This window comes from Passer montanus, unplaced genomic scaffold (genome assembly GCF_014805655.1).
Source record: "Passer montanus isolate IOZ18808 unplaced genomic scaffold, ASM1480565v1 scaffold19, whole genome shotgun sequence".
Lineage (NCBI taxonomy): Eukaryota > Metazoa > Chordata > Aves > Passeriformes > Passeridae > Passer > Passer montanus.
The window spans coordinates 13,683,907-13,709,977 of NW_024366480.1; the positions used below are offsets into that span (position 1 = coordinate 13,683,907).

A 26,071-nucleotide genomic window follows, 5' to 3' on the forward strand; every position below is an offset into this window, starting at 1 on the left:
AGAAATAAAGTCTAGAGGCAGACAACTGTTTGTAAGAAATGCCAAAGGCAGAAGACTTACTCATTACTGCATATTCAGATAAGTCATTTAATGTACACAATAAGCTTCAAAAGCAACTGGAAGAAAAATTGAATATTTTCATTGCAAAATAATATGCTACATGCAGATGGAAATCTGGTTCATTCAGACTTAGCTGAATGTGCAACATCTGTAGGGATCAGTCTTGAAAAGGCTTGAGAATGTGCTTGAATGTAAGTATGCAAATAGAAATTACTTTTATGCTTACAGCTGATTATGTCCTTAAATCTTTGCATAACCAGAGCTATAGCTTGTTATCAAAGATTACTTACTGACAACATAAATAACATTTTATTTAAATATACTAATATTTAAATGGATTTGGTTTTGGGTTTGAGTTAAAAGATTTCTACAGTCTTTGGTTGATAGCTTATATGTCACAGTATTTACTAAGCAACATTTTATTTATATGCAGCTATTTTAACCATGGAAATTTAACAGTTAGCTATGTTGAGCATAGGGGTAGTTCAACTAAGGAGCATATACTTTATTTCAGGAAGAAAGAATTCACACTTCTTCTTCCCTAGGAGGAAAAAAAAGAAGAAAGATTATACATTTTCATTTTGAATGGAGAAAAATATGTTAGAAAAGTAAGTATATGTGGAATGTACCAGTGTCTTGCTATAGAAACATGTATAACATAAAAATCAGACAGAAACTTTTCTTTTTCTCTCTCTTTCTGTTCTTATAGGTCTGTCCAGTTTTCTTGTAAAGTTTTAACTCTTTTTTATCTATTACATTTCCGTGTACTCTAAGCCTTGTGCAAACTTGAATGGTGGTGTGATTTTGAAATTAACACTGCTTACTTTTCCCAGGTATTAAATGGCTACACAAGATATACCCACAGGAAAATCAGACTAAGATTCAGGCTAAAAATTATCATCAAATTACAGAAATAATTATTGCCTCATTAGGCCCTGAAGATTAGTATTCTATAATCTGAAAGAGTATTTATCATTTATATTTGTAACTGCATATAGATTACAGAGAATTTTGAAGAAAATTTGTAGAGAAAGTGTTGGAGCATTTTATTTCATCTATCTATAAATATCAGCATGTAATTTTGCCAACATTTACCTAAGCAAAGTACATGGTTTATTTCATTATGTCTAGATTCTGCAACCCACCTCAGTCTCTCTGGTGGGAGTGATTTCTTTCATCGGCTGAAATAGTATGCCTCTGACTCAAAAGAATAAACAGATATAATACAAAATGCTGAAATTTTCTTAATCTACTTTGTTAACGTTGACTGCTTTTTCCCTGACTCCTGAGACTTCTTTGTGTGCAGGTCATGCTTCAATTGCTTAGTTGAGGAAATCAGCTATGATCTAAAGAGAACTATGTCCAAATCTGGTCCTTCTGAGAAGATTTGGGGATGCTGCAGTGATTTGCCTGGAAGTTTCAAGTGTCTTGTGGCTCTATTTCCTCTGGGAGAGACAACTCTGAGAGTCAGAGGTCACTAAAGCTGTGTGTTCCAGAGTCTCCTTGATGGGAAACACAGGGAAGGGTGGTTTACAAGTTTCACAGTAGTGTGATGCCACCTAAAACCATTCCATCTTTCCTGAAAATTCCCAGTGGTATTAGAGAACATGAAGCATTTGTCCTCCCTGCCTCTCTGCCTGGTTCTTCCTTCCTCTTCCTGAAATGTCTTAAACAAGGAGAGAGCCTTCTTGTGTGTCCTTTCTACAAAACTGGTTGAAGCCCATGAGCAGGATCTTTCTGTGCATGATCCTGCAAGTTGAACTGCAGCCTCTCTTAATAAACACTGAGCAGCCTGCTGCTAATGCAGAAATGTTGTGGCAAGACAGCTCTTCCAAGCCCTGGTGGTGATTCTCACTTTGCCCTCTTTTATCATTAAAAATAATATGAGCATGCTCTCAAACACTATTGAAAATTTAAAAAAAAACCAAACCATAATGAATAGTGGTAATTCCAGTCCATTCATGATGAGTGAACACAAAGACATGATTTTCGATGCCAAGACACTGGACTGTGGTTGTGAGGCAATTGTTTTGTGAAGAAATATTTATTATCACATTACCTCATCCCAGCTGTTAGTTAAAGATTGGGGGGGGTTTCACAGTTATCTAAGTCAAATCATTTAATATCATCGTGTCTGTGTTTTGCAGGCTAGAACATTGATTGTTTGTTTGTGTTTTCCATAATGTCAAATCATTTAATATCATCGTGTCTGTGTTTTGCAGGCTAGAACATTGATTGTTTGTGTTTTCCATAACGCTTGTGTTTTTCTCAATGTGTCCTTTCTGAGAAGGCAGTCTTGTATACACCATGAGTGAATCTTGTTCCAACTAAAGTTTATTGCAATGTAAACACCTCTTATGAAGAAGTGCGTTTTCTGTGAAAGCAGAAAGAATGAACTTACCACTTAAAAATTCTGCTTATACAATTGGAGTGCTCTCCCAGCTATGTATTCGATGAACTCAGGACTCTTGGGATCTAAGTTGGGAGGAACTTTAATGGTGAAAGTAGGTGAAGTCAGAACGTTCACATCTACCACAGTTTCATCTTTACTGGAGGGATCCCCAGGTACCACCTACAAGAGATCAGTACTTTAAACACCACAAACTGCTGTGTGCTTTCAGTTTTGTTTATACCTGCTGTTCCCACTCTCTTTAATAGGGGAAAATTAAAGGGGAATATTTTAGACTTGTCTACTTTCTTTAAACTGCTTTCTTCTGAAAAGACAGTGGGTGTCTGAATTTATGTAGGTGGTGGAAAGAGCTGACATGGCACTGCCAAGACCATATTAAAGAACTGCATGTTAATATTTATATCATGAGCTACATCTATAAAGAGATTCTGTTCTCCTAATGAAAACTTCTAATCTGTCCCACTAAATTCAATACATTTGTGTGATTCAATTTATTCATTCCTGTGTGTTTTTCTAAATCAGACTTAGTTCTGTAGCTTTATTTTCCTAGAAAAGATATCTCATCTCAGACTCAGTTGGGAAAGTGTGCTTGTCTCCTGTTCCTATTTTGTGCTTTTTTTGGTGGCTTGTGCCATCATTTTCTGTAAAGTTCTGGTAATAATAGTAGTAATTGGCTATATATGAGTGGATTTCTGAGTTAGAAGAGAGAATAAGATTTGTCCCTTGCCCAGGAAAATGGATTGAAATTACCTTGGATGTGTCTTTGTGTGTGAGACACAATCAATAATTATGTATTTACTGACATATTGACCGATGCTGTCAAGCGTGTGCAGCTTCCATTGCAAAAATCTGTATAGCATTTGCCTTCTTTGAACTTTGGAATATGTAAGTACAGACACGGACAGTTAGACATTCATCGATCCAATGTGGATGTGTTAGTCACTGGTGCAGTGCAGTTTATCTGTGAAGGTAATCTGAGCCCAGTCAAACCTGCTAGTGTCAATTTACTCTTATCAGACAGTGATTCAGGTTAGCCTGTCAGCCATCCATCAGACTAAAAGGATTTAGAGGAAAATAGTTTCTAATCTCAGGAGTTTCAGCTCATTGAGGGATTACCAAGCACATACAGATTCAAGATGAGTAGGGAAGTCATGTTGTAGAGCCAAACATTACACATGTATCAACATCCACAGCCTCCAGGAGCGTAAACATGAGCAAAAGGCAGTTTAAAGGCAGCAATAGCTCCCTTCAAAAGACAACCCTTACCTTAACTATGTTGAAAATGTTTTCTGGTCCAATGGTCATGTTGGATAACTCAGACACCCACCCAAATCTTTCTTTCATTTTGTTCAGCAAGTAGGAAGTGTCCTCCGTGTGATGCCGAACCACCTGGAGAATCTGCTCGTACTGCTCCCCTGAGAGATTAACCAGCTTAAAGGCTTCATCAAACTTTATGTGCAGCTCAGGAACATTTGGGCAATCTGTTAGAAAAGACATTGTTATGTCTTGTACTTCGTCTTTTCTGTCTGAAGAAATGAAAACTGTAAAAAAGCCTAGCAAGAAGGCATGGTTTGGATGGGTCTTTAAATAATGCTGAGAAAAGGAGAATAATTTTTTCTTACTGATTATGGTAGATTTAGTTTAGGCTCAATGACTAAACGAATGCATTATCCCATTTGTTATATTGAAGTCATTTAGCAAGTTTATATCATATAATATAAAGTTTATTTAATATTTCACGGCAATAGATTTTCTGTTAATGCTAAATAAGATCTGGTAAATTTTACATATAGCAATTTAGTCTTCTTATAGATTATATAGTCTTCTTATAGATTATGGGTTATTTTATTGGCTCATATTCTATTATGAATCTGTCCCAGGTATATAGACTGCAAGGCAGAGGCTGAGGGAGCAAAGTTCCTTCCACTGTAAGAGAAGTTTTAAGTCCACGTGAGGAACCTGAACATATCTAAGTCTGTGGGACCTGATGAGTCCGGAGGGAACTGGCTGATGTAGCCACTCCCATGATATTTGTAAAGTCATGGAAGAGAGGTGAAGTCTCTGGTGACTGGGAAAATGGAAATATTTCACTGATTTTTTTAAAAATGGTTGTAAGAAGGACCCTGAGGACTACCACTCTGTCAGTCTCACCTCTCTGCCTGGAAAGATTGTGGAACAGATCCTCAAGAAGCTCTGCTTAGACACATGGAAAGTAGGGAGGTGATTCAGAACAGCCAGCAGAGCTTCACCAAGGGCAAGTCCTGCCTGACCAGTCAGTGGCCTCCTATGATGGAGTGATTCCATGGAGAAGGAATGGAGAAGGAAAGGGTTGGAGAAGTCATTTATCTGTATTTCCGTAAGGCCATTGACACGGTGCCCCACATCATCCTTCTCCCTAAACTGGAGAGATACGGATTTGATGGGTGGAATGTTTGGTGGATGAGGAATTGTGTGGATAGTCATACCCAGAGGGTAACGGTCAATGGCTTCATGCCCAGAAAGACATCGTGGACAAGTGGTGTCCCTTAGGAGTCTGTATTGTGTCCAGTACACTTTATTGTCTTCATCAATGGCATGGACAGGGGGATTGAGTGCACTCTTGGCAGTCTCACAGATGGCACCAAGCTGAGTGGTGTGGTTGACACACCCAGGGGATGGGATGCCATGCAGAGGGACCTGGACAGGCTCATGAAGTGGACTCAGGTGAACCCCTCATGAGGTTCAGCAAGGCCAAGTGCAAGGTGCTGCACCTGGCTTTGGCAACTCCTGCTATCAACACAGGCTGGAAGATTAACAGATTGAGAGCAGTCCTGCCAAGAAGGACTTGGAGGAGCTGGTGGATGAAAAGCTGGACATGAATTGGCCATGTGTGCTCACAGTATAGAAAGCCAAACACATCCTGGGTTGCATCAAAAGAATCATGGCCAGCAGGTTGAGGGAGGTGATTTTGCCCTCCTACTCTTCTCTCATAAGACCCCTGAAGTACTTCATCCAGGTCTGGATTCATTATTGGTTTGGCACAGCCTGGTTTTAGGTAGCAGGAGGGCCACAAAGATGGTGAGAAGCTGCTGGAAGCTTCCCATCATGTCTGGAAGATCCAATGGTTGACACTCATGAGGTTCAGCAAGGCCAAGTGCAAGGTGCTGCAGCTGGCTTTGGCAACTCCTGCTATCAGCACAGGCTGGAAGATGAACAGATTGAGAGCAGCCCTGCCAAGAAAGACTTGGGGGTGCTGGTGGATGGAAATCTGGACATGAATTGGCTATGTGTGCTCACAATACAGAAAGCCAAACACATCCTGGGTTGCGTCAAAAGAATCATGGCCAGCAGGTTTGGGGATCCATGGGGGATGCAGAGATCCACCCACAGCCCGTGGGGGAGGTGCCCATGCTGGAGCAGGTGGATGCCTGGAGGAGGCTGTGATCCATGGAAGACCCGGTGGAGAGAGAAGGCCCCTGCTTCCAGGCTGGAGCAGCCTGTCCTTGGAGGACTGCACTCCGTGGGAAGAGAGCCACACCACAGCAGTTTTGGGGGACTGTCTGCCCGTGGGGGGAGTTCACATTGCAGCAGGTGCAGCATGGCTGCTGCTGAGAGTGGACCCACGCTGGAGAAGTTCACAGAGAACTGTCTCCCATGGGAGGGACTCCAGGGCGTCACATGGGAAGGACTCCCCTCCCAGAGCAGAAGGAAAATCTCGGTGATGAACTGATCAAACCCCAATGCCCTGCGCTGTTGGTGGGAAGGAGGGAGGGGCTGGGGAGAGAAGGTGTTTTAAGGGCTTATTTTACTTCTCATTACCCTCCTCTGATTCTGTTAGTAATAAATTTCACTTCACAACAAAATTTGAGCCTTTTTTGGCCTTTAAATATTTCTCCCAGTCCTTATCTCACTCATGAAGCCTTCATTAATTTTTTTCTTTTTCCTCCTTTGCCCAGCTGTAGCAGAGGAGGGTGAGCGAGCGACTCTCGTGGATGCCTGGCATCTCCTCAGCACAGAATGGCATGGACCTGTTGGAGCAAGTCCAGAGGAGAGCCACAAAAACTGTTAGAGGCTGGGAGCACCTCTCCTATTTATTAGGATGGGCTGAGAGAGCTCGGGTTATTCAGCCTGGAGAAGAGAAGTCTCTGGGGACACTTATTGCCTGTAAGAAAGATGGGAACAAGAGGTAATGATTTTGAATTGAAAGAGAGTGGATTTAGATTACATGTAAGCAAGAAGTTTTTACGATAAGGGTGGTGAAACACTGAAACAAGTTGCCCAGAGAGCAGGTAGATGTCCCATCCTTGGAAACATTTAATGTCAGGTTGTGTGGAGCTCTGAGCAACATAATCTAGATGAAGATATCCCTGCTGATTTCTGGAGGGTTGGTCATCTAGACCAAGGTCCCTTTAACCCCAAATTATTATATGATTCTGTGGCAGAGGTTAATACAAGAAAACCTGTATTCCTGTTGGGTGTTAAGACGTAATACTTGTCTTACAATAGCTAGACAGTAATATGAGACCAGAACCATCTGCCGCAAATTCAGAACTGAAGATTGCTGTTTTTTTTCTTTACTAAAATATGGATTTTAAATAAAAAAAAATACAACAATTGCTCTGTAAAAATTCAATTTCTTTTCTGTCAAACTGGATTATCAAGGGGCACCTTCAAGGTGATGGTACACTAACAAACTAGTATGTGTAATACATGGGTGTAGATAAAAAGATAAGTGGTCAGATATTCTTTTAAAAGTGTTTCATTGTTCATTGATGTTTGCCACACTGGAGAGACGTTTCTTTGCCACATTGGAGATATACTGAAGACATTTATGTTTAAGCATATTCCTTGGATTTCAGGATCTAAATAACTCTGGAAAGACAGATATGTTATGCTGCAGTGAGAGTCCAGACAGCAGTTCTAGGTGATCAGTCTGAAGGTTTTTCAGGTGCCCATGGATGGAGCCCGACAGAGCCCTGCCGCTCCTTCTGTACTGACATGAAGTCCCCTTTTTGTCCTTCATGTCAGTTCTATTTGCAGACAGGGTTCAACGAAAAGTAATTACAGGCTCTTCAGCACTTGCTTTCATTGCGAGGAGCTGAATGATACCTGAGGTTGCACCTGCTTCTCAGCAGGAAAAGCGACTGTCAGGAGTTTGAGCTTCTCCTCACTTTCTGCTCAGCACTGCTTCACCCAGGCAGGATTGACTGCCGCCTGACATCTTGCTTTTCTACAGGATTGCAGCTCTGAAAAAATACCTGTATATTTTGTTATAGGCTGTGGGACGTCTCTGGAGCACCAGCGGTATGTTAAGAACTGAGCTATACTGACACTCTGTGGAGACAGTGGGGAAAGCTAAATTGGAATCATGTGGAATGAGGAATGGTTATTGTAGCCGTGGTTACAGTAAAAACTCAGTGACTATGTTAAATGTTAATTCCAGTAGAAAATTAAAACCTCAAAATCTATAACCAGTAATCAATGCATTACAGAAAGAAAAATTAAAAAAAAAAGGAAAATAGTTATTTACCATGTAAAAGATTGTCTTGACATTTCTGGCATCTCTCATGAAACTGTGGGCATCCAGAGGAGTTCTCCCGGAGCTCCTTGCACTGAAGTCTCTGGCGCCCTGACACAATTTTTGAAAACATGCCACTTCTGTCAGGATCTAGAATGAAGTCATAGTATTTTTAGACTGCTGTTAAACTTAGAGTCTTTATAAGTATGCATTCATTACCGAGCCTGAGTGCTAGAATATAATTTCTTATCTTTAATCCAAAGTATTTTGCATAAATTCTCTTCCCTTCCCCTCCACTTGCCTCCCCCCACCCCCCCCAAAAAAAAAAAAAAAAATGAATAAATTATTAAAAAGTAAAAGTCAGGAGAAGATTCAAATAGTGTTTTCTTTCAAGGAATTCATGCTGTAGTATATTTCTTTATAAAGACTTAGGAGTGTATTCCCCAGATGCAACCAAACAATTGCTAATATTATTACACAATATTTCAATAACATGTGAGTTCTGGTAAGATCTTTTTGACCCTTAGAAGTCAAGATGTTTCATAATCACATACAGTTACATGAGAACACAGTACCCAAGTCTGTTTCTGAGATAACATGGCTTATGATATAGAGAAAAATTTTAAAAACACTGTTCAAGTCACTTAACTTTGTATTTCCTGATGATCACATAATGTTTATGCACCTGCCACTCAGAGCTGTGGCATTTGCTTACTGTGATTTCCCTGTAGACAAGGACCAGCATGTATTTGGCCTGTTTGTAATAGTCAAATATGATGCTTATTTGTATTCTAAATGTCGGCCAGGGTCCTTTCCCTTCACTGAGTGTCATCGCCAATGGTATGCCCAGAATTTTCTGGTCACTGGAAAACCTGATGGCTGGTCTTTGATTAGGTATTTGATTGTCAAATTACATTGCTGCTCTAGCCTCCAACGGGACTTGCAGCTGTCAAGCTGAACTTAACATCATTTGGCAAGGGCAGGGATATGCCTTGACATCTCACAGAATTACCCTAATTTTTTGGAATTGGTGACCGTGTCAATAAGAGATGATACAAATCATATCCTGACAAATGCTGAGATTAAATCTGTTGGTCAGCCTTATGAAAACCTGCATCTACTCTGAATTTAAGTGCTCCTGAGGAGCTCCTGCAAATGCTTTGAGAATTGCCATTAAAATCAGGCTGTGTAGGACCCCTAAGTCCCCCTGCAACATTTCTCTGAGATTTCTAGGTGACTTCTATTTGTTCATTTAACTGATAGCTATCCTTGACCCATAGTCTCCAGAGTTTCCTTACGTATCTCACACTCACATACTGCAAACTGAGTAATTCGCTGTAGTTTAGCCATCCCAAGGGGGTTGATGTCATTGACAGTGCAGGCAATTTCAATCTTCTAACACTTGCCTTTGGTTTGTTCTGGCACATCTCTTCTGTAATCTCTGTATTCATCAAACACGTCGGTGATCACCTCACTGACACCTTCGAACACCGTCCTGCTGAAATCAAAAACTGTCTGTAAGAAGCCGGGCATGCCCCAGCCTCTCTGGGGGCCTTCACTTCTGGTGGTGACCTCAGGTAAAGCTGGCATACTGGGGGACTCACTCAACTCCAGGTCAGACATGAAATAAGTCTGAAAAGACTGGTCAAATTCTTTTTGCATGCGCTTGAAAAAAATGAAACTTCTGTCAAATATTGAGCCGACATCCGATAATAGCTGGCTAAATAAATCTTCCATCTTTAATAGCTGAGTATCCTCTTTCTCAGGCTTTTCATTAAACTGGATGTCTCTTCCTTGCTCCTCATGAAAAGTAAATATGAGTGGAGGTATTTTCCTCAAAAAATCTTCAACCTGTGTATAAGAAGGAGACAGATCAGCAGACAGGCAAGTTATCAGTTTCTCATCTCTCAGGTAAGTGTCTCTAATTTTTCTCTTTCAAATACTCACAGAAACAATGCCCTCTTAATAGCTGCCAACACAGTGTATTCTCTGAAGTAACTTAAGACGTGCATTCAATTTAAATCATTAGTTCCAAATCAGATCTGGAGTAAAAATTCTGCCAGTTGCCCTTTAATCTGTGGGGGCTCAAAGTTATTGTCAGCATTTGGGTTTCTTCCAACAGGCAGCTTGGACTTTATGTTGTAAAGATGTGAGATACATTTCTGTCTGCTTATGTGTGGCGTAGCAAGCAGAAGGTGATTGTTCTCACCTTGATTTGTAAAAAGCCTCCCCTCTCTCACCCCTGGGCAAATCCTCATGTCTTTGTGTGAATGGAAACCAGCAAAATCAATAAAGCAGTGGCTCTGAGTCCATGGTTTTATCATGTAAGAGGCCAAGTGTCCATTCTGCTATTACAGAGTTCCAGGTCCTGGGTCTCGGCCACTGGTTCCCTGCTCCCCACTCTAAGGCACTACTTTGTCCTGAGCCAGTGGAGTGGCTTCTTGAGCCACACTCCATGGCATTAGAAAATGGACAAGGGTTAAGAAGCACCTTGCTAAAACACACATATATAGATATAGATAGATACAGACAGATATACATAAAGATATATATATTAATTAAAAAAAAAACAACCCCAGACTCATCAGCTTGATATGACCACTAGTGCAGCTTAGAGGGAAGGTGAAGTGTGAAACTGCAGGAACAGCCTAAGCAAGTATTGCTCCTGCTGTCTGTGTGTCCTCAGCTACAGCTATCATTTTTGTCTTATTTTATTTTCTTTTTTTTTCTTTTTTTTTTTTTTTTTTTAAATAACTTAGGTCATAACACAGCTTACTTTGTATGCTTCAAGTAAACCAAATAACTGATGGGGGACATTACCAAAAGGGCCAAAGACAGGGACAATGCAATATATATAACTTTACTGCAGTAATTGCAGCACCTGCAGACTCTTGAAAATCCAAAACATTTATATGAGCTACCCATTAGTGATACTGAAAAAGCTAAAAGTATCACAAATAGTTTTAAATTTAATATCTCCCACATTTTAACCTGAATTATTTTAAGAATATGCACAAATATTAAACACCTGTGCTCTAAAACACCACGTGGTCTGAAACACCACGTTTAATGTTTTTGTATTTTTTAGTACATGGGAGGGGTGAAAGCTAGGGAATGTGGCTAACATTTTAGTAGCAGCAATTACAGTTTTGCTTCAGAAGTTTGTTGTGCTTAAAGCATATGGCCAAACAAAGAAATGTGATTACAATTGTTAAATTTTGTAGTAATAATGGGCCAGTCAGGAAACCATATTTTCTTTCTAGTAGAGTTAGGGGGATCTCCTTTGCTGACAGGTTCCTTAATTATAAGAGATTAAGCATTTTAAAGTTTTGTTTGTTACTTAAAGAGTTTATTTAAGATAAATGTAGGAAGGAATGGTGTAATAAGTAGGTGATTTCTGCCCCTGTGTAATTTTGCTAACTACATCTACACTTTTAACTTTGCTGGTTTTCACACAGACCATAAACAATCTATGTGGTATTCTTCACAAACAGTTATAGAGCACCTTTATGCAAGTCCCACTATAACAGAAAACATTTTATATCTGGAATTAATCTGTTGGAGTTAGGAGAGTCATCAGTTTCCATGGAATCTTGCCAGGGTGCAACTGAACTCATTTTGGCTCAGCATTCCATGACCATAATCACATGTAATCTCTACCATATAACTTCATATTTCCAGACCTTCCAAATCAAATTAATTTTAGTAATCTGATATAACTGGCAGACCTAGGTATTGAGAAAATAAGATGTGCTGTCTATTTGGGTGAACTCAACAGTGTTCTCCAGACGAAAAGTTTCTTCCTACCTTTCTCTTAAAGGTTGACACACCGTGTTTGCAAGTTGTGTAATATCTCATGCAGGTACTTTCTAAACAAGATTCACATTCATCCCATAGATTTTTCAAGGATACTTGACATTGTCTTTCCTCTTCTTCCAGTCTTGCCTTTACTTCATCCATAAGTCGCAAGGCTTGCTAAATAAGGAAAAATATTCAGTTGAGGGCAATATTCAGATTAGTATTCTAAGTACTTACCCCAGCATTCATCACTCATTTTGGCTCTTTATGGCTCCTGTTTTTGCTAATCCCTAACCACTAGGCTAGGTTGCCTTCTCAGCTGCAGTCACATATGAAGGAAACTGAAAATTGAAAACCTTTTCCTTATAGGGTTTTTCTGATGTTGTTCTCTCAGGGGGCACAGCCTACAGAAACAAATGGATCTCTACAGTCTACCAGGATTTTTGATGTTAAGGAAAAAAAACTCACACATCATTCTGTGTAAGAATTCAGCCTCCCACATGGTCATGTGTTCAACTCGTGTTATTTTTTCTCCATATCATCTGAACAGTATTCATCTGTCCCACAAATAGTCCATTGCTGTTGCATTTCTCTACATTTAAGGGACTGATATTTCATGAGGGTAGGTCCTTGCCATAAAGTGTGTCTAATGCAGAAATAGATAAAAATATAGCATTTTTGCTGTTTGTGAGTGCACTAATCAAAAGGCTGTAGTAAGGGGATTTTTTTTCCTGCTCTTGTGGAAGTGTGAGGCACTCCTTCCATACTGAAGGGCAACAAGATGCATTTTACAATGCTGCTTCTATTTGCTTAATCAGTTAGGGCACAAATTTGAGCAGATCAGAAGCAGCAATTTTGAAATAGACCTGACAATGGAAAAAGTTCTTCCTGTTGAAGCAGATTACACATCATCAATTTCTCTCTCCAATTGCAACATATTTCAATAGTTTTGGTTTCCAAACAATGTTCCAAGTTCTCTCTAAGTATGACAGAAACCTTTTAATTGATGGGGCTTATTCCTTTTTGTCAGCATTCCAATAGGGAAGAGACTCACATAAAAGAAAACTTGCTTCAGAATGTGCTTGATGGAGAAAATTACTGCAGTTTTCATAATCTATGTTCAGTTATTTTCTGATCTTTCTAATACATTTATTCAGTGTTTTATGAACTCTCACTGTGGATGTAAGTCCTGTGTAAATTAAATCATGCAGTAAGATCTAACAAGAGTGTTGACTGTGGGAGTGCACTGGTGTTCCTTAAGATTTTAGAAAGCTATCAGGTACTATTTTAGTTTAAACTAACTACCAGATGTTGGGCCAGGAGAGAATTTTCCTTCAACTTTGTTGAAATTAAGTTAGGATATTTGTGTTTTTTTAAATATAGAGTTTCTTCAGATCATCTGAGCACATGGCTCTGAGCCTAGGCATTGCACTAAGACATTGGAAATTTCCCTGATTCACTGTACTTTCTTTAGAGCACATTATCATTTGTGGCTTTGATACTCTTCTGCAGGTCTGAAGTTTGCAGAGCAAGCTGGAGAACATCTTGTGGCCCCAGGAGTATAGAAATATGGAGGGCAGAGCTGCTGGACCTTCTGCATAAAACACTGTTCTACAGTGGCCTGCAGTTGTCTTGGTATGAGTTCAATGAGGTTTTTAGAAACAAGCAGTATTGCAATTTTCCTCTGCTAGTGAGACAAAGGGGCAGAAGCAGATTTTGTCTCAAACCTGTGACCGCATGAAAAGATGTACACTGCTTGTTTTGTACATGCAATTTGGTTTACCTTCTTCCCAGAATAAACATAAAACCCCCACAAATGCATTTATGTTACCTGTTTTTCTTCACTGCTCTTCTTCAAGGTTTTCATCAGATCTATGTGCTTATCTTCATTTCTTTCCATCATAATTTTCATCTGCTTAATACCAATCAAAGCTTTCTTTACCTCTTCATCCACATACTTCTCTCCAACTTCAGATAATTCTAAAAAAAGCCAAATTATACAGTGACTTAATCAGATTTTAACACTATTGCAAATTGTCATGCACTGATGATGGAGAATGAAATATCTCTGTTTCCCTACAGTGGCAGAGCCAAATCTGAGATAGTGAACGCTGAATGACACTGAGCCAAGACAATTTCCATCAGATAAGCATCTAGCCCACAGCTTTTGCAAGGATCAGTTGTATGTAACTCAAAAGATATATTCATCTGTCCCACTTCTGAATACTGAATCCCAGAACAATTGAGGCTGGTACCTTTGGAGATCATTGAGTCTGCCCCCCTCCGCCCCTTCCAAAGCAGGATCAGCTACATCAGGTTGCACAGGACATCACTCTGGGTTTTTAATATCCCCAAGGATCACTCATCAGTTTTCTAATGACATAACCTTTCTATTTGTCCTTGATCTGGTAGAAGTGTGACAGGTTCCCTGTACATTTTGAAAATGTAGAATACAAGTGCATGCAAGCTGTTTTCATAAAAATACAATTTCTAGACTTCCTGTGAAGTAATGACCATAGAGTTTTGGTGAAAACCTGGGCTGGCCCATGCATTGCACCTTCAAGTTCTGCATGATTGCCTGCCCTTTATCTGTTTATTTGTTTTCTTTGTGGAAATACCCTGACTATCACTGCAACTATAGAAAATTAGTAAAACCATCTCTACCTTGAGACTGCCAAAAACACATTGATCACTTCTTCGTTTATATCTTTCTTCCTCACCCCTAACTTTTTGTTTGTTTATTACAGAAATCTTGTCAACATAGACTGAAGCACAGGATTTTTTAATGCCTGATCCTCTTTCTCTCCCCAAAATAAAGCCATGCTTTGAGATGTGTGTGTGTGTGTGTGTGCGCGCGCACAATTGCTGCTATTTTCTAAATTAAGTAATTTTCAGTTGTTTGTAAAAGCCACCTTTTTCGGTGAAGTATATAAGTGTAGAGGAAATATTTTCAAAGATTATTTGAACAAACAAAATAGTTCAAAATCTGTTGAACTGAATTTTGGGTTTGGTTTCAATTCTGATGATCTTCAAGAAACCAAATAACCTATAAAAATCCTGTAAATACTTTTTTCTTTTGGCAGGTGATGCTTATCTGTTAATCCCTTTACTTTCTCATCCTGCTTGTTCTTATCTTCCTGTTGTGTGTGTGTAGGCATGCAGTCAACTTTATTATGGTTTCTAAGCTCCACACATGCAAGTGGAACTTGTTGATGCCAGTGAGTGTGGAAGTCAAGATGCCCTACCCGGCTGGAGACCGGGGCCTGGGGGATTCCAGCACATCCCGGCAGGAAAAGCATACGTACGCTTGAGGTTGTCCCGGAGATTCATCTCCTCCTGCTTCGTCGGTGCACACTGGTGGCCACTCAGACACAGCACATGTATTATAAATATCCAGGAGGACCTCATGTTCTTTCTGTTCAAGAAAAAGTTCAGTGCAGTTACGTGCAAATATTGTCAGGAAGCTCAGATGTCTAGGTATGCTAAGTAAATATAAATACTGACTATAATACCAAGTATTTTGCAAGATCCCGTTAATTTTGTCTCTAACTATGGTTTCTGATATGTATAGCATGTACCTAGGTGCTCCTCTTGGTGAAAATATGTGAGTAAGAAGCTTGACCTCATTTGTAATTACCTATTTAGATTAATTAGATGAGTTCCACTGAGTTTGCACAGTGGTTAACAGAATTAGGACATGTATATATAAAATCAAAAGCTTATGGTGTCCAGTCTGTCCCTTTCCTACTTTGTGAAATGCACTAATTGCTGATCTCATATTGTGTCCTTATTTCATATTATAAATACTTTCATGCTAAACACTATTGCCAGTTTTAAAGAGGGAAGTTTCTGGAATGTTGTTCCCTTTCTTGTAAACATGCAATTCCTTTCAGTGTCCTTCAGAATATGACTTAATGTAAGAGACTAACAATAGGTGTGCCAAAAAATCAGCAATTAGATCAATTTTGTAAACAAACAGATCAGCAAATGAAAGAAATTGCTATAAAATAAGAGAAAGAAATGCCATTTGCTTTATTTCCCTCCTAAGAGCAGAGGCAAAAGGTTTATTTTCCAGAAACTATGCAACTGCACTTTATGGTTCTCATCTGATTAAGTGAGCACAGTATCCAGATGCTTTGTAGTTAGCCAATATAGCCTTTTTGGAGATGCAATTATCAGCCACAAGAGCATATGTAAATTAAAAGCCTGGAGTTATTTATAGCCTGGATTTACTTCTACAGTTTACTTGCATATTGTGCCTTTATGTTTACAGCGAAAGACCAATTAACTGCAAAGAAATACAAACACACAACCAAAGAAAAGTAAAAAACCCAAGTATATTTACCATTAATATTTTGCACCTCTTCTGCTCCCTGCGTCAGGAAGGGGCTGGGCTGTGTTCTGAACTTATTTCAGGGATTGTCAGGGATTTTGCCATGTTCTACTTATCTGATGAGAAGGTACTTAATCCTATTAACGGGACGTTTAGTCATTAGGCTGGAGGATTTTGCTTGTATGCGACTTCACGTTCATCTCTGTGAGCAAAACCACCAGGGGGAGTGTTGGGCAGAATTGCCTGATTTAATGTAATTTGGAACTGCTACTTTTCTGTAGTCAGTAGCCTCTTGTCGTGTTAGGTTTTCCACCGTCTTACTTCTTACTTTAGGAGACACCTGCAGCTTATGTTATTAGTGAAATTGATACCATTAGTTTGGCTAAAAATAGCTTTCAACATTTAATCTCTTCAGCATGGTTTTAGCTTGCTATAAAAATCACTTCATTATGTAAGGGCCTTCTTTGTACACCTTCTGAAGGTACAGGAGTTGAAAAAAATTAGGAACCCACATGCAGGCTGGCATATGAGCAGATTCTGGAATGAGATAAGCAATTTTTAACATTTAGTATGTCATTGTATTTACCAGTGTTTTGGGGGTTAATAGCACTTACTGCTATTCAGTTCTCCATGTCTGTGAAATATGCCTAAGATCTGACTTGTACAAAGTTTTGGATACTTTGAAATGAGATATTTAAATACTAACAGGTGCTCAATATAACATATGGACAGGTACTGTTAGCAAATCATATCCCACCTTGTGTTATTCAGGAATATTACTCCACTGTAGTCAAAGAGGAGATGGGGAGAGTGGATGTTTTTAGCCCACAGTCTGTAACAGCAACTTTAAGACATTCTGTTCTATTCTGTTTAATAATCATTCATAAAAGCCGATTGATGATTGATGGCTAAGATCTAGCATGATTAATGCTGCTTAGGCAAGAGATTTTAGGATTACCAGAAAGAGTGGAGAATCTATTGGCTCTAATGGGAATTGCAAGTCGCCAGTTTGCATTAAAAATTAGGATAGCTCCACTTTTTTCTGAAAATTATGGAGTGGAATGTGTAGTTTGTTGTAATCTATATGAATTGCTGTATCATTGAGTTTCTGCTTGCTCCTTGACCAAGACTTATCACTACCCAAAACATTTCAAGTTCTCTTCTGTGGAAAAACCAAGCAGGCACCCTTGCAGACCCTGCAATGCCCTGGTGACTGTTTGTTAAGGATCCCCAGGTCCTGGGCTGAAGCAGAAGCGGCTCTCCCCCTCTCTCTTCCCCTCTGAACCTCACACTCAGCTCAGGAGAGAGTGAAACTGGAAAATACATTTGCACAAAGGAAGACAATCAATTACAGGCACTTGTGAAACATGTGCCATTCGCCTACATGTATAATGAATCCTAACAAAGACTTTAATCTTTCACTGTCCAGTCATTTTTGACGTTTCTCTTTGCTAATATTCATTTACTAGCAGCATTCATTTTCTGGTCTTTCTGAATCTGACTGTATAGAGAAAACATCACTCAGCCTAGAGTGAAAAGGGTGGTTTCAACACATCACTCATAGTTCACAGGACTTTGTGAGAAAGCAGGCAGCCCCAGCCCTGTGGGGAGGGAGAGCAGCACTCCTGGCCCAGGGCAAGAGGCTGGAGAATGCCTCTGGCACAGATCCCACCACTTACTCCCAGAATTGTCTGCTTTCTGAAGGTCTCCTGGGGAGTCTCTGGTCCAACACACACTTGCAGCTTGCAAAGCCAGTCCTTAAGCTGACGCTGAGACAGAGAGTCCTGGTGTGTGTTGAGCTCCTGTTCTCAATTCAGCTGATTTTGAACACTGCAAAGTGTCTTGCGTCATCTTAGGTGCTACTCCTCATACTTTATTGTAACCATTATGTAACCACATGGATATAGGCACTACTGTATCTATCTATTTCTTTTTACAATCCTAGTACTTTGCTCTCATGTTATTTCATATATATCTAATGGCTGAAAGAAGAGGTGTAAGGAACCCAAAGACAAAACTGATTGAGCTAGTATGTCTGTTAAATTTAATCTTAGAAGTGCACTTAAGAAACCAACACCCTGTTCCTGAAAGGCAGCTCTTAACCATGCTTACTCTGAAAAGTTTTTCCTCTCTCATTTCTCTTTTGAATTTAATTAAACAAAAATCTCATCAATAATACCTTCAGGTTTCATGTGAAATATCCACTCTCTTTTCTTTCAACATTTTGAATCTGATTAGCAGTGACCTATTATGGAGATCTCCATTTTTCATCTCAGCTGCCATGTTCAACAGTCTCCTCTTAATTTATTTTCCTCTGAATTTGAGTGCTTTGATCAGTTATAGTATAGTGTGTCATGTCATAACATTGTGCTGACATTTTCAATTTTTCCTACTGTCATATGAACAGATGATTCAGTGCTTATTGATGCTGCTGAAATTAATAAGGCACTCCTCTAATATTGAATCATACTAGAGACAGTCTGAAGAAGCTTCTGGGAGCTAATTGTAGAAAGTGTCTTTTTTCCTACCACAACTTCCTACCCCTGTTATTCCACTACTACTCTATTTTAATTGAAACAATATTTATCCATTGAAAAAAAAATTGGGAAATAACTTGAAAAGGAGTTTCAGTTAATTTTTTTGCAAGATACTGATAAATTGAAAAGTAAATAATTGTAGTAAGATATATAGACATTGAGCTTGAACCAAGCTGAACTTGAGCAATGAGAATTGTAGCTGCTTTGTGGATTTTTCTTAGGTCCCGTTGGATGACCTCCACAAATGTGCAACATTTTTTCACCATGTACTGTGACTTCTCCCTTTTTGTTGATCCATTCCACCTGGCAGGATTAAGCATCAAGAAACATGTTGAAATGGAATTTCCTGTGTTGTACATCAGCTATAGGATTTTGTTCCAGTTAGATATTTACTCAATTATTTTCTGTTTGTAAGAGTTGTTTCCTACTATGCTACACATTTCCTAAGCATTTCTTTCTGAGCTAGGCCAGACATATAATGATCAAGCTGAAAATACCTGTACATATTTATAGACTCCATGAGTCATGGAAAGTGCTATATACTGACATTAAATCTCTTGGTATTTGTATGAAATAGTCCCTACTTCTATGAAATCTTAATTAGTTTTATTTGTAAGCACACTATTAGTTCTACTGCTTTCAATTGAAATTAAATCCTTGTGGGGGTTTGTGGTGTAATTACATGGCTAATCTAAAGCATGCAGAAAGCTTTGCTAAAAGTTGGTACAGGTTTTAAGGGTATAGAATTTAACTTCTGTGCTGAAAAAGTTTGTTTTGTTTTGTTTTGTTTCGTTTCGTGTTTTGTTTTGCTTTGTTTTGTTTTGATCCTTCCCAGTGCTTCAGGAGCCCCTGAGTGCCTTCTGCTTTCTCCTGTATTGCAAAGGCTCCCGAAGGCCTCCTGAAGTTCTGCATTGTGTTTGAGCTCTATCTGGTTACCTGAAGTTAGGAACCAAGGCTCCTTCTTTGGCCCAGAGGGAGAGGCATGCTCCTGAGGTGCTCTCAGTCATGCTGGAAGGCTTCAGACAGAGGAGCTGAGGCTGCATTGAGCTGAACAGCTACAGTCAGTGTAAGCTACACATCTTGCAAAAATACCAGCTCAGGCCCCCAGTGTAGCACAGCTGTGTTAGCATGAAGGAATCCCAAAGTTCACAAGCCCTGAAGCTCAGAGTCAGCCTGACACAATTACCCTGTCTGGAGGAGGGTCAGGCAATGCCAGGTCAGGACGCTGCGCTGTGCTCAGCACAAACACGAAACCAGCAGAAGGCAGAAATCAGCCTGCGAAACTTAGAGCATCACACTGAGAGTTAATGTGACTTTAGCTGGAATTATTAAGCTACAGCTTTTGGGGTCAGCAAGACCAACTTCACAAGGCATGCTTTAAAATGCATGAGCCTCTTCTGATTTCCTTTTTCTTGTCTATCCATGGATGATAAAGATGACAGTTCGGTGTGGAAAAAAAATCATCCACTTCACTGCTGAATTTTTTTGTTTTCCAAGCCCTTCAGGGCTTTGACACAAAGTTCTGAATACCAGTCCCAGCAGTAACATGACAACTCTTGTTTCACAGGGCCATGAAAAGTTTTTTCCCACCTTATCCAGAGGCATTACAGAAGGGACTTGTGGTGATACCAAAGACTATATGTGGGAAGACAAAACTGTAACAAAAATTTAATTCACTTTACAAAGCAAAAAGTTAAAACCTTAGGGTTGAATGAAAGACAGTATGAAGCTGAAAGCTAAAAACTTTGCAGTTGTCTTCAGAATCTGTGCTAAGGATATCAGCTAGCTATTAAACTTGGAGAAGCACTATTACTGACATTATATTATCAGCAGGAGATATCAAAGTCAGTGCAAAGATAACAACATGAGCTAGAAACAATTTATCAGAAAGCTATGAGGCAAACCTGCATGGTACAGTTACACAAACACATTTCAGGAAGCATTTAATATTAAAATGCTGAAGTTTTGAACCAGATGTTTTGCAAAGGTTTAGTTTCAAGCTTCCCTAGGAACATTAAAACAAAAATGTTTTATTGCATGCAGACATGTAATATATCGGCTTTCAGCCTGCAACTGAAAGGAACAGGGTTCCTTCTGTGTATTCATCTGGTTTGTTTAAGCATATTTTTGTCATTCAGCTTGTATCACCTAGTTAAAAGAGTGACTGATTATTGAAAACAACTCCAGAGTTTATTGAAATGGGGGGACTGAGTTACCAGTTTGTGAGGTGGGTGCAGAACAACTCCTGAAGATGGCAGCTGCCCCAACCTGCTGGAAAGGGATTGAAGGCACTCAGGATGGGACCTCGGTAATATTCAATGAAGAAACTGGAAATTGCCTTTTTGGGGAATAATCCTCTGCCTGGTAGCTTGGCCTCTTTTTTCTGCTGCATTTAAAGTGGACCGTGCTCCAGTGGCTATGGGACAGCAAGCCCAAAGAAGGATGTCTGAATATAAAGCTTCCTCATGTAGTTGATAATCAGACACACACAGTCCCCTTCCTTGCAGTAGCACAGCAGTGGATTCCAGCAAAGCTGGAATGCTTCCTGAAGCTGACATTTTCTCCATTTCAAATATTAAGGACAATTTCTAAGAAGACCCTTATTGCAATTACGATTAATGACCTCATGCTTCTAAGAGTTCTTGCTTAATTGCCGTTGCACATGTTTTTACAGCTGTCCTTTTATATAACTGGTACCCTTCCCTGTGCATCTGCCTCAAAACTCAAAGCTTTTTAAAGCACTGTGAAAAAAAATGCCAGTAGTTACAGAGACCTGACAAATAGGAGGAGAATTTTTTAAAAAAATATAAAATAAAAGAGTTCAGAGCAAATGAGAATTATGAATGAAGTAAAAAGGCAGAAAGGAAAAGAAAGTTGAAATAGGAAACACCACAAAGTACAGAATGTCAGAGGAGACACAGACCAGAATAATGTTTCCAACTGGAAGTATATGAATTCATATCTATGTCCTCTACCAACAGCCAAATTGTTATTGCACACAAAAATAATGTAGGAATCCCATGAAGACACACATGTGGCAGAACAGGATAACTCTTGAATCTTTTATTGTTCCTCATATTTCCTTCAGCTCCAGTATGAAGCCATTCTGGGAAAGATGGGGGGACTTGCCCACACTTCAATACATTTTCAGGTACAGTAAAATGCTAAACAGCAAGAAAAGAATTGTGGAATTCACCAGTCCAGATCTGTGTGTGCACAGTGAGTGTGTGCACCTCAGCTAGCAGGAAGCAACATGTTCTATAGGAAGATATCCCCTACCTGTGACAGGGAGGTTCAATTAGATTATTTTTTTAGGGTCCCTTCCAACCCAAATCGTTCTGTGATTCTATGATTCTCTGACATGTATGATACAAGACAAAATGGAAGACTTGGATATCCTGCTGAGTGTGGATTTGTGCAATATCTATCATGCATGGAAGCTGGCAGGGTCTGATCATTCATACTTACAGCACAACAAATATAGAAATTATTTCAAGTTGTAAAAAATCCAGTCTGCCATTTTCCAGCACAACTTGCAGTCAGCTGAGATGGCAGCCACCACATTTAAATCATCATCTTTTTGAAAACATAAAGTGTTAAACTCATAAAAGATGAAAGCAAACTCCTACAGAGCACAATAATATACTTAGCATTAAGCTATTAACACTTCAAAGTCATGCTAGATTTTCACCTAGGTTTTGGGTCAGCTACATTATAGCATCCAGCACAGCATCACACATCCTACCTTGTGGACAGTGGTTTGTGGTTTGTGGGGATTCCTTTTTCCTTATTCCTTATGTTTGAATTTTGTTTCTGCAGACAAAGTATGTTTTAAAAAATCCTAGAAGAAAGGCTCGTTATGAATATTTAGCACAATGGACAAAATGCTCTCTCCAAATGAAGAAATCCATGAAATTTCACCTGCTGGAAGGATAGTTGGGGTATGCAAATCTGAAATATTGGGGTAGTACTATATTTTAAAGAGTAATCTCACTGTATATTCTCACCATGTTATAGAAGGGGTTTGGCCCTGAATCTTGTCAACAGAACAGATACAGAAATCTCCAGAAAATAATTGAAACCATGAGCTGGGTAATACTTAACTTCCAAGTTCCTGGCTGATCTGAAATGGCTGCTTGACAATGTTTGAAGAAGCAGACAGAACCCCTGGTCACGTGTATGTAGGGCACAAGAATGGCCAGTGACTATTACTAAAAATCCGTCAATAATGCAGTTGCATTTCTAGCACATTTTGTGCTAGAAAACTTTCAAATGTCCATGGCTCTGGCACAATTATGTTGCAAATATTATTCAGAAGTATTTTGCTATTGATACTGGGGGGCGATACCACATTATGCATTTCCATACCTGACCTCACAAAGGAATGAACTTTCACTCCAGCCTTTGCCCTTGTGCCTCCAATATTATATCTCATATTCCAAGAGCAGATGTTTGAAGGCCTGTTCCTCTGCCTGGGCATATTTAACTGCACACATAGACACATTTATATATTAAAACCGTAGACAACAGGTCAGATCATTAGCTGAAGTAAATAAGCAAAGCTCCCTGGTCTCTGCAGACAGCTCTGATTCATACCAGCTGAAGACCAGTACATTTTCACTGGGTCTGGATTCAGTAAACCACACACACACAGAGTGCAAAGCAGCCTATTGTTTGAAGGAAACCTTTCTTGTTTAGGGCACTGCTGAACAAATAAACTAGGGAGCAGAGGGAATTAGCAAGAATGAAGAGCATTAGATCCTCAGAGAAAATAACATCAAGAAAAGCCCTTGGTATCCATCAGTCAGAATTCCTTCAGTGCTGGACAAAAGCTGCAATGGAAATTGCTGTGTTGTAACCTATGTGATCCCATACTGAATAATTTACTTGAAACACTGCTTCCAACGCTGCAGATCAAGTAGCATGAGCAAGGAAAGAAGGTAAAGGAGAAATTAGAAAGAACTTAAATACTATTCAAGCAAAGCACTTAACCATGCATTTAACTTTTAACCTGAAAGCAGTCCCATGGAAGTCAATGGGATTACTTACGTGCTTAAGCATATCTTGAGATTAAGTGGTCCAGTGGATCGGGATTTTAAAAATCTGCATGGCTGTCACTTAAAAATGGATACAGTACAACAGAGGAAGGAAAGGAGAAAAATCTCTTTTCCATCCTCAGTTTCAAGTGCACTGACAAAGGCATGATAAGATCTAGCACTAAGAAGTTTGAGTTGGAAAAATTCATCCTTGAAATAAGACATTTCCTTGTAGCTGTGAGGAAAATACTGAGACAGCTTACAAGAAGGGTGTGGATTTACCCTCACAGGGAGGTTTTTACGATGGGGTTAAGCCATTCAAAGAAAAAGGGGATTAATCTAGATTCTGAGAGTAAATTCAAGGAGTTAAAAAAAAATTAAATTGCGCAATTCTTGGAGAAGAGACACCTCCACCAGTTTATTGCAGCAAACTGGTCCACATCCAACCTTCAGGCTCAAAAGATTCCTAAACCACTGATTATGAGACAGATGATTTTATATTGCTCTGCTTTTTGTATCTCTTGTAAGCATCTGCTGCTTTTGGAAGTACTACTTGGCTGGACATATTTCTGATTTAACCTAGTACATCCATATTTCTTTTCAATACAGTACTATACATACACACACATCACGAGAGGATGAAGCTGGCTGGTATTTGCAGTCTTCTGGCTCTATAGTATGTCAGCCTGACTTGTGCTTACCCTCTTTTTTCATGAGTTTGATAGGAAATAGCATTGATTAAATTTCCTGGTGCTGTTTGACAATCCTGAGCTTTGTTCACGGTTTGGGAAGGAAGTGAGTACTGTCCTGCACAGTCATCTGTGACTCCGTGGCTGTCAATGGAGCTGGAGTCATCCAGGAGCTTCTCTCCTGAGCAAGTCCCAGCAGCCAGGGTGCCACACTGTGACAGAGGGACCTCCATTTCTCCTCTCTGTGGCACATGGAGAATTTCTAATCTCCTAAGGCAAAAAAAAAATGTTATTTCAATACTGTCATATCTGGATTAAACTTGCATATCCTGTGGTTAGCTAGAGACCAGACCAGATGACCTCACTCAGTTTTTTCTGGCTCCAAATGCTGTAAACTCTTGTCCTGGGCTAGGGCCCATCAAAGCCCATCTGAGCCCCTGGAAATACTTGTATTGACTTCACTCTGCATGAACAAGACTTCAACTCAATGTACAGACTATGCCTGAGTCAACAGGGGTCCAAAAAGAATGTGGCTCAGCTTGCAGCAAATACATGCACCTAAATGACCACAAGCAGAGCTATTCAGAAAGGACTAGTAACAGCATCCTCACAGAAATTTAATGTGTGAAAGCTCAATTAGCTATAGATATTAGCAGGAGATATTCTTCTCAGCTTTCTGTATGAAAGGCCTGCTGAAGTTAAAAGTATTTATAGCTACTTATGGGGGAAAAATTTAGGGTGTACTATAGGGCCCTACAGGACTCAGTCACTGGAGAAAAGCTGTTTCACCACTGTTTGTCCATTTCCCAGAATGAAACCAGCATCAATCCCCATAATTTAAAGGGTTCTAAATGAGAAAAGACTTATGCTTTAGGCCAGAAGCACATCTGGAATCGCCCTAAAGATCTAGTTCATAGCAGTAATATTTTTCTGCAGTTTTAAGCCAGAGCTTCTGCAGATTTCACTATGAAAGCTCTTAGCTTTAGACCTAAGATATGGCAGAGTGCTGGGAGCAATTAACTGTGCACTTTTACCTTAAATACCAAAGTTAAATATGCCTACATCTCTCATGGCAGAGAACAGAGGTGATCCCAGTTTAAATGTTGGGCTTTTTGTTAAATACTGAGCTGTGATTTTCCTGTTCGTCTTTATGCAGTGATATAGAACCACTGAGAGATAGATGCATCTTTGCAGATAAATGGAAGTCATCATTGTCTTAAGAGAGGTGTTTATAAAGCAGTTATCTGTGTGTCATTAATATAACCTCACTTATATAATAAGATATTTTGGAATGTTAGTTGGGTAATAAGGAGTATTTTATTTTGTACAAGTTACAATAACACACCTTTCCAGCTTGGCATTATTATTATTATCTTTATCTATAGTCACAGTAAGGGAGATTTGCATATGGTGAGTTTGTGTCCTTGTGGGTAAATTTGCCTTCTACACCTTCCATCTGTGGAATATAAAAGCTCAGGACTTTATGAGGCAAAGGTAATTTGAGACATAACCCTGTTCTACTTGGCAATTCAAAATTCCCACATGAGACCAAAAATTTTAAAGAGTATAAAGATGAGGGTGTGTTTACTTAAAGTGGGTATATTAAATTAGGGAGGTAGATGGTTGGCCAGACATGATAACAAAGACCCCTTGCAGAGCACAAGTGAGAGCCCAAGGTCTTCTGGCTCAGCCTCAAGCACTGTCAAGCAGA

The 26,071-nt window shown here is 39.5% G+C and overlaps 1 protein-coding gene across 1 annotated transcript; it reads right to left on the bottom strand.

Annotated features, from left to right (window-relative positions):
• Positions 1-513: 513 nt before the first annotated feature.
• On the bottom strand, positions 514-15,173 carry CLUL1 (clusterin like 1). Its single transcript, XM_039705969.1, has 8 exons — positions 15,071-15,173; positions 13,597-13,745; positions 11,775-11,942; positions 9,374-9,818; positions 7,980-8,117; positions 3,737-3,951; positions 2,462-2,632; positions 514-601 (listed from the first exon to the last, which is right to left on the bottom strand). Exons 1-7 carry the CDS (start codon positions 15,171-15,173, stop codon positions 2,465-2,467), a joined length of 1,386 nt encoding a protein of 461 aa, XP_039561903.1. The 3' UTR covers positions 514-601; positions 2,462-2,464.
• Positions 15,174-26,071: the final 10,898 nt, after the last annotated feature.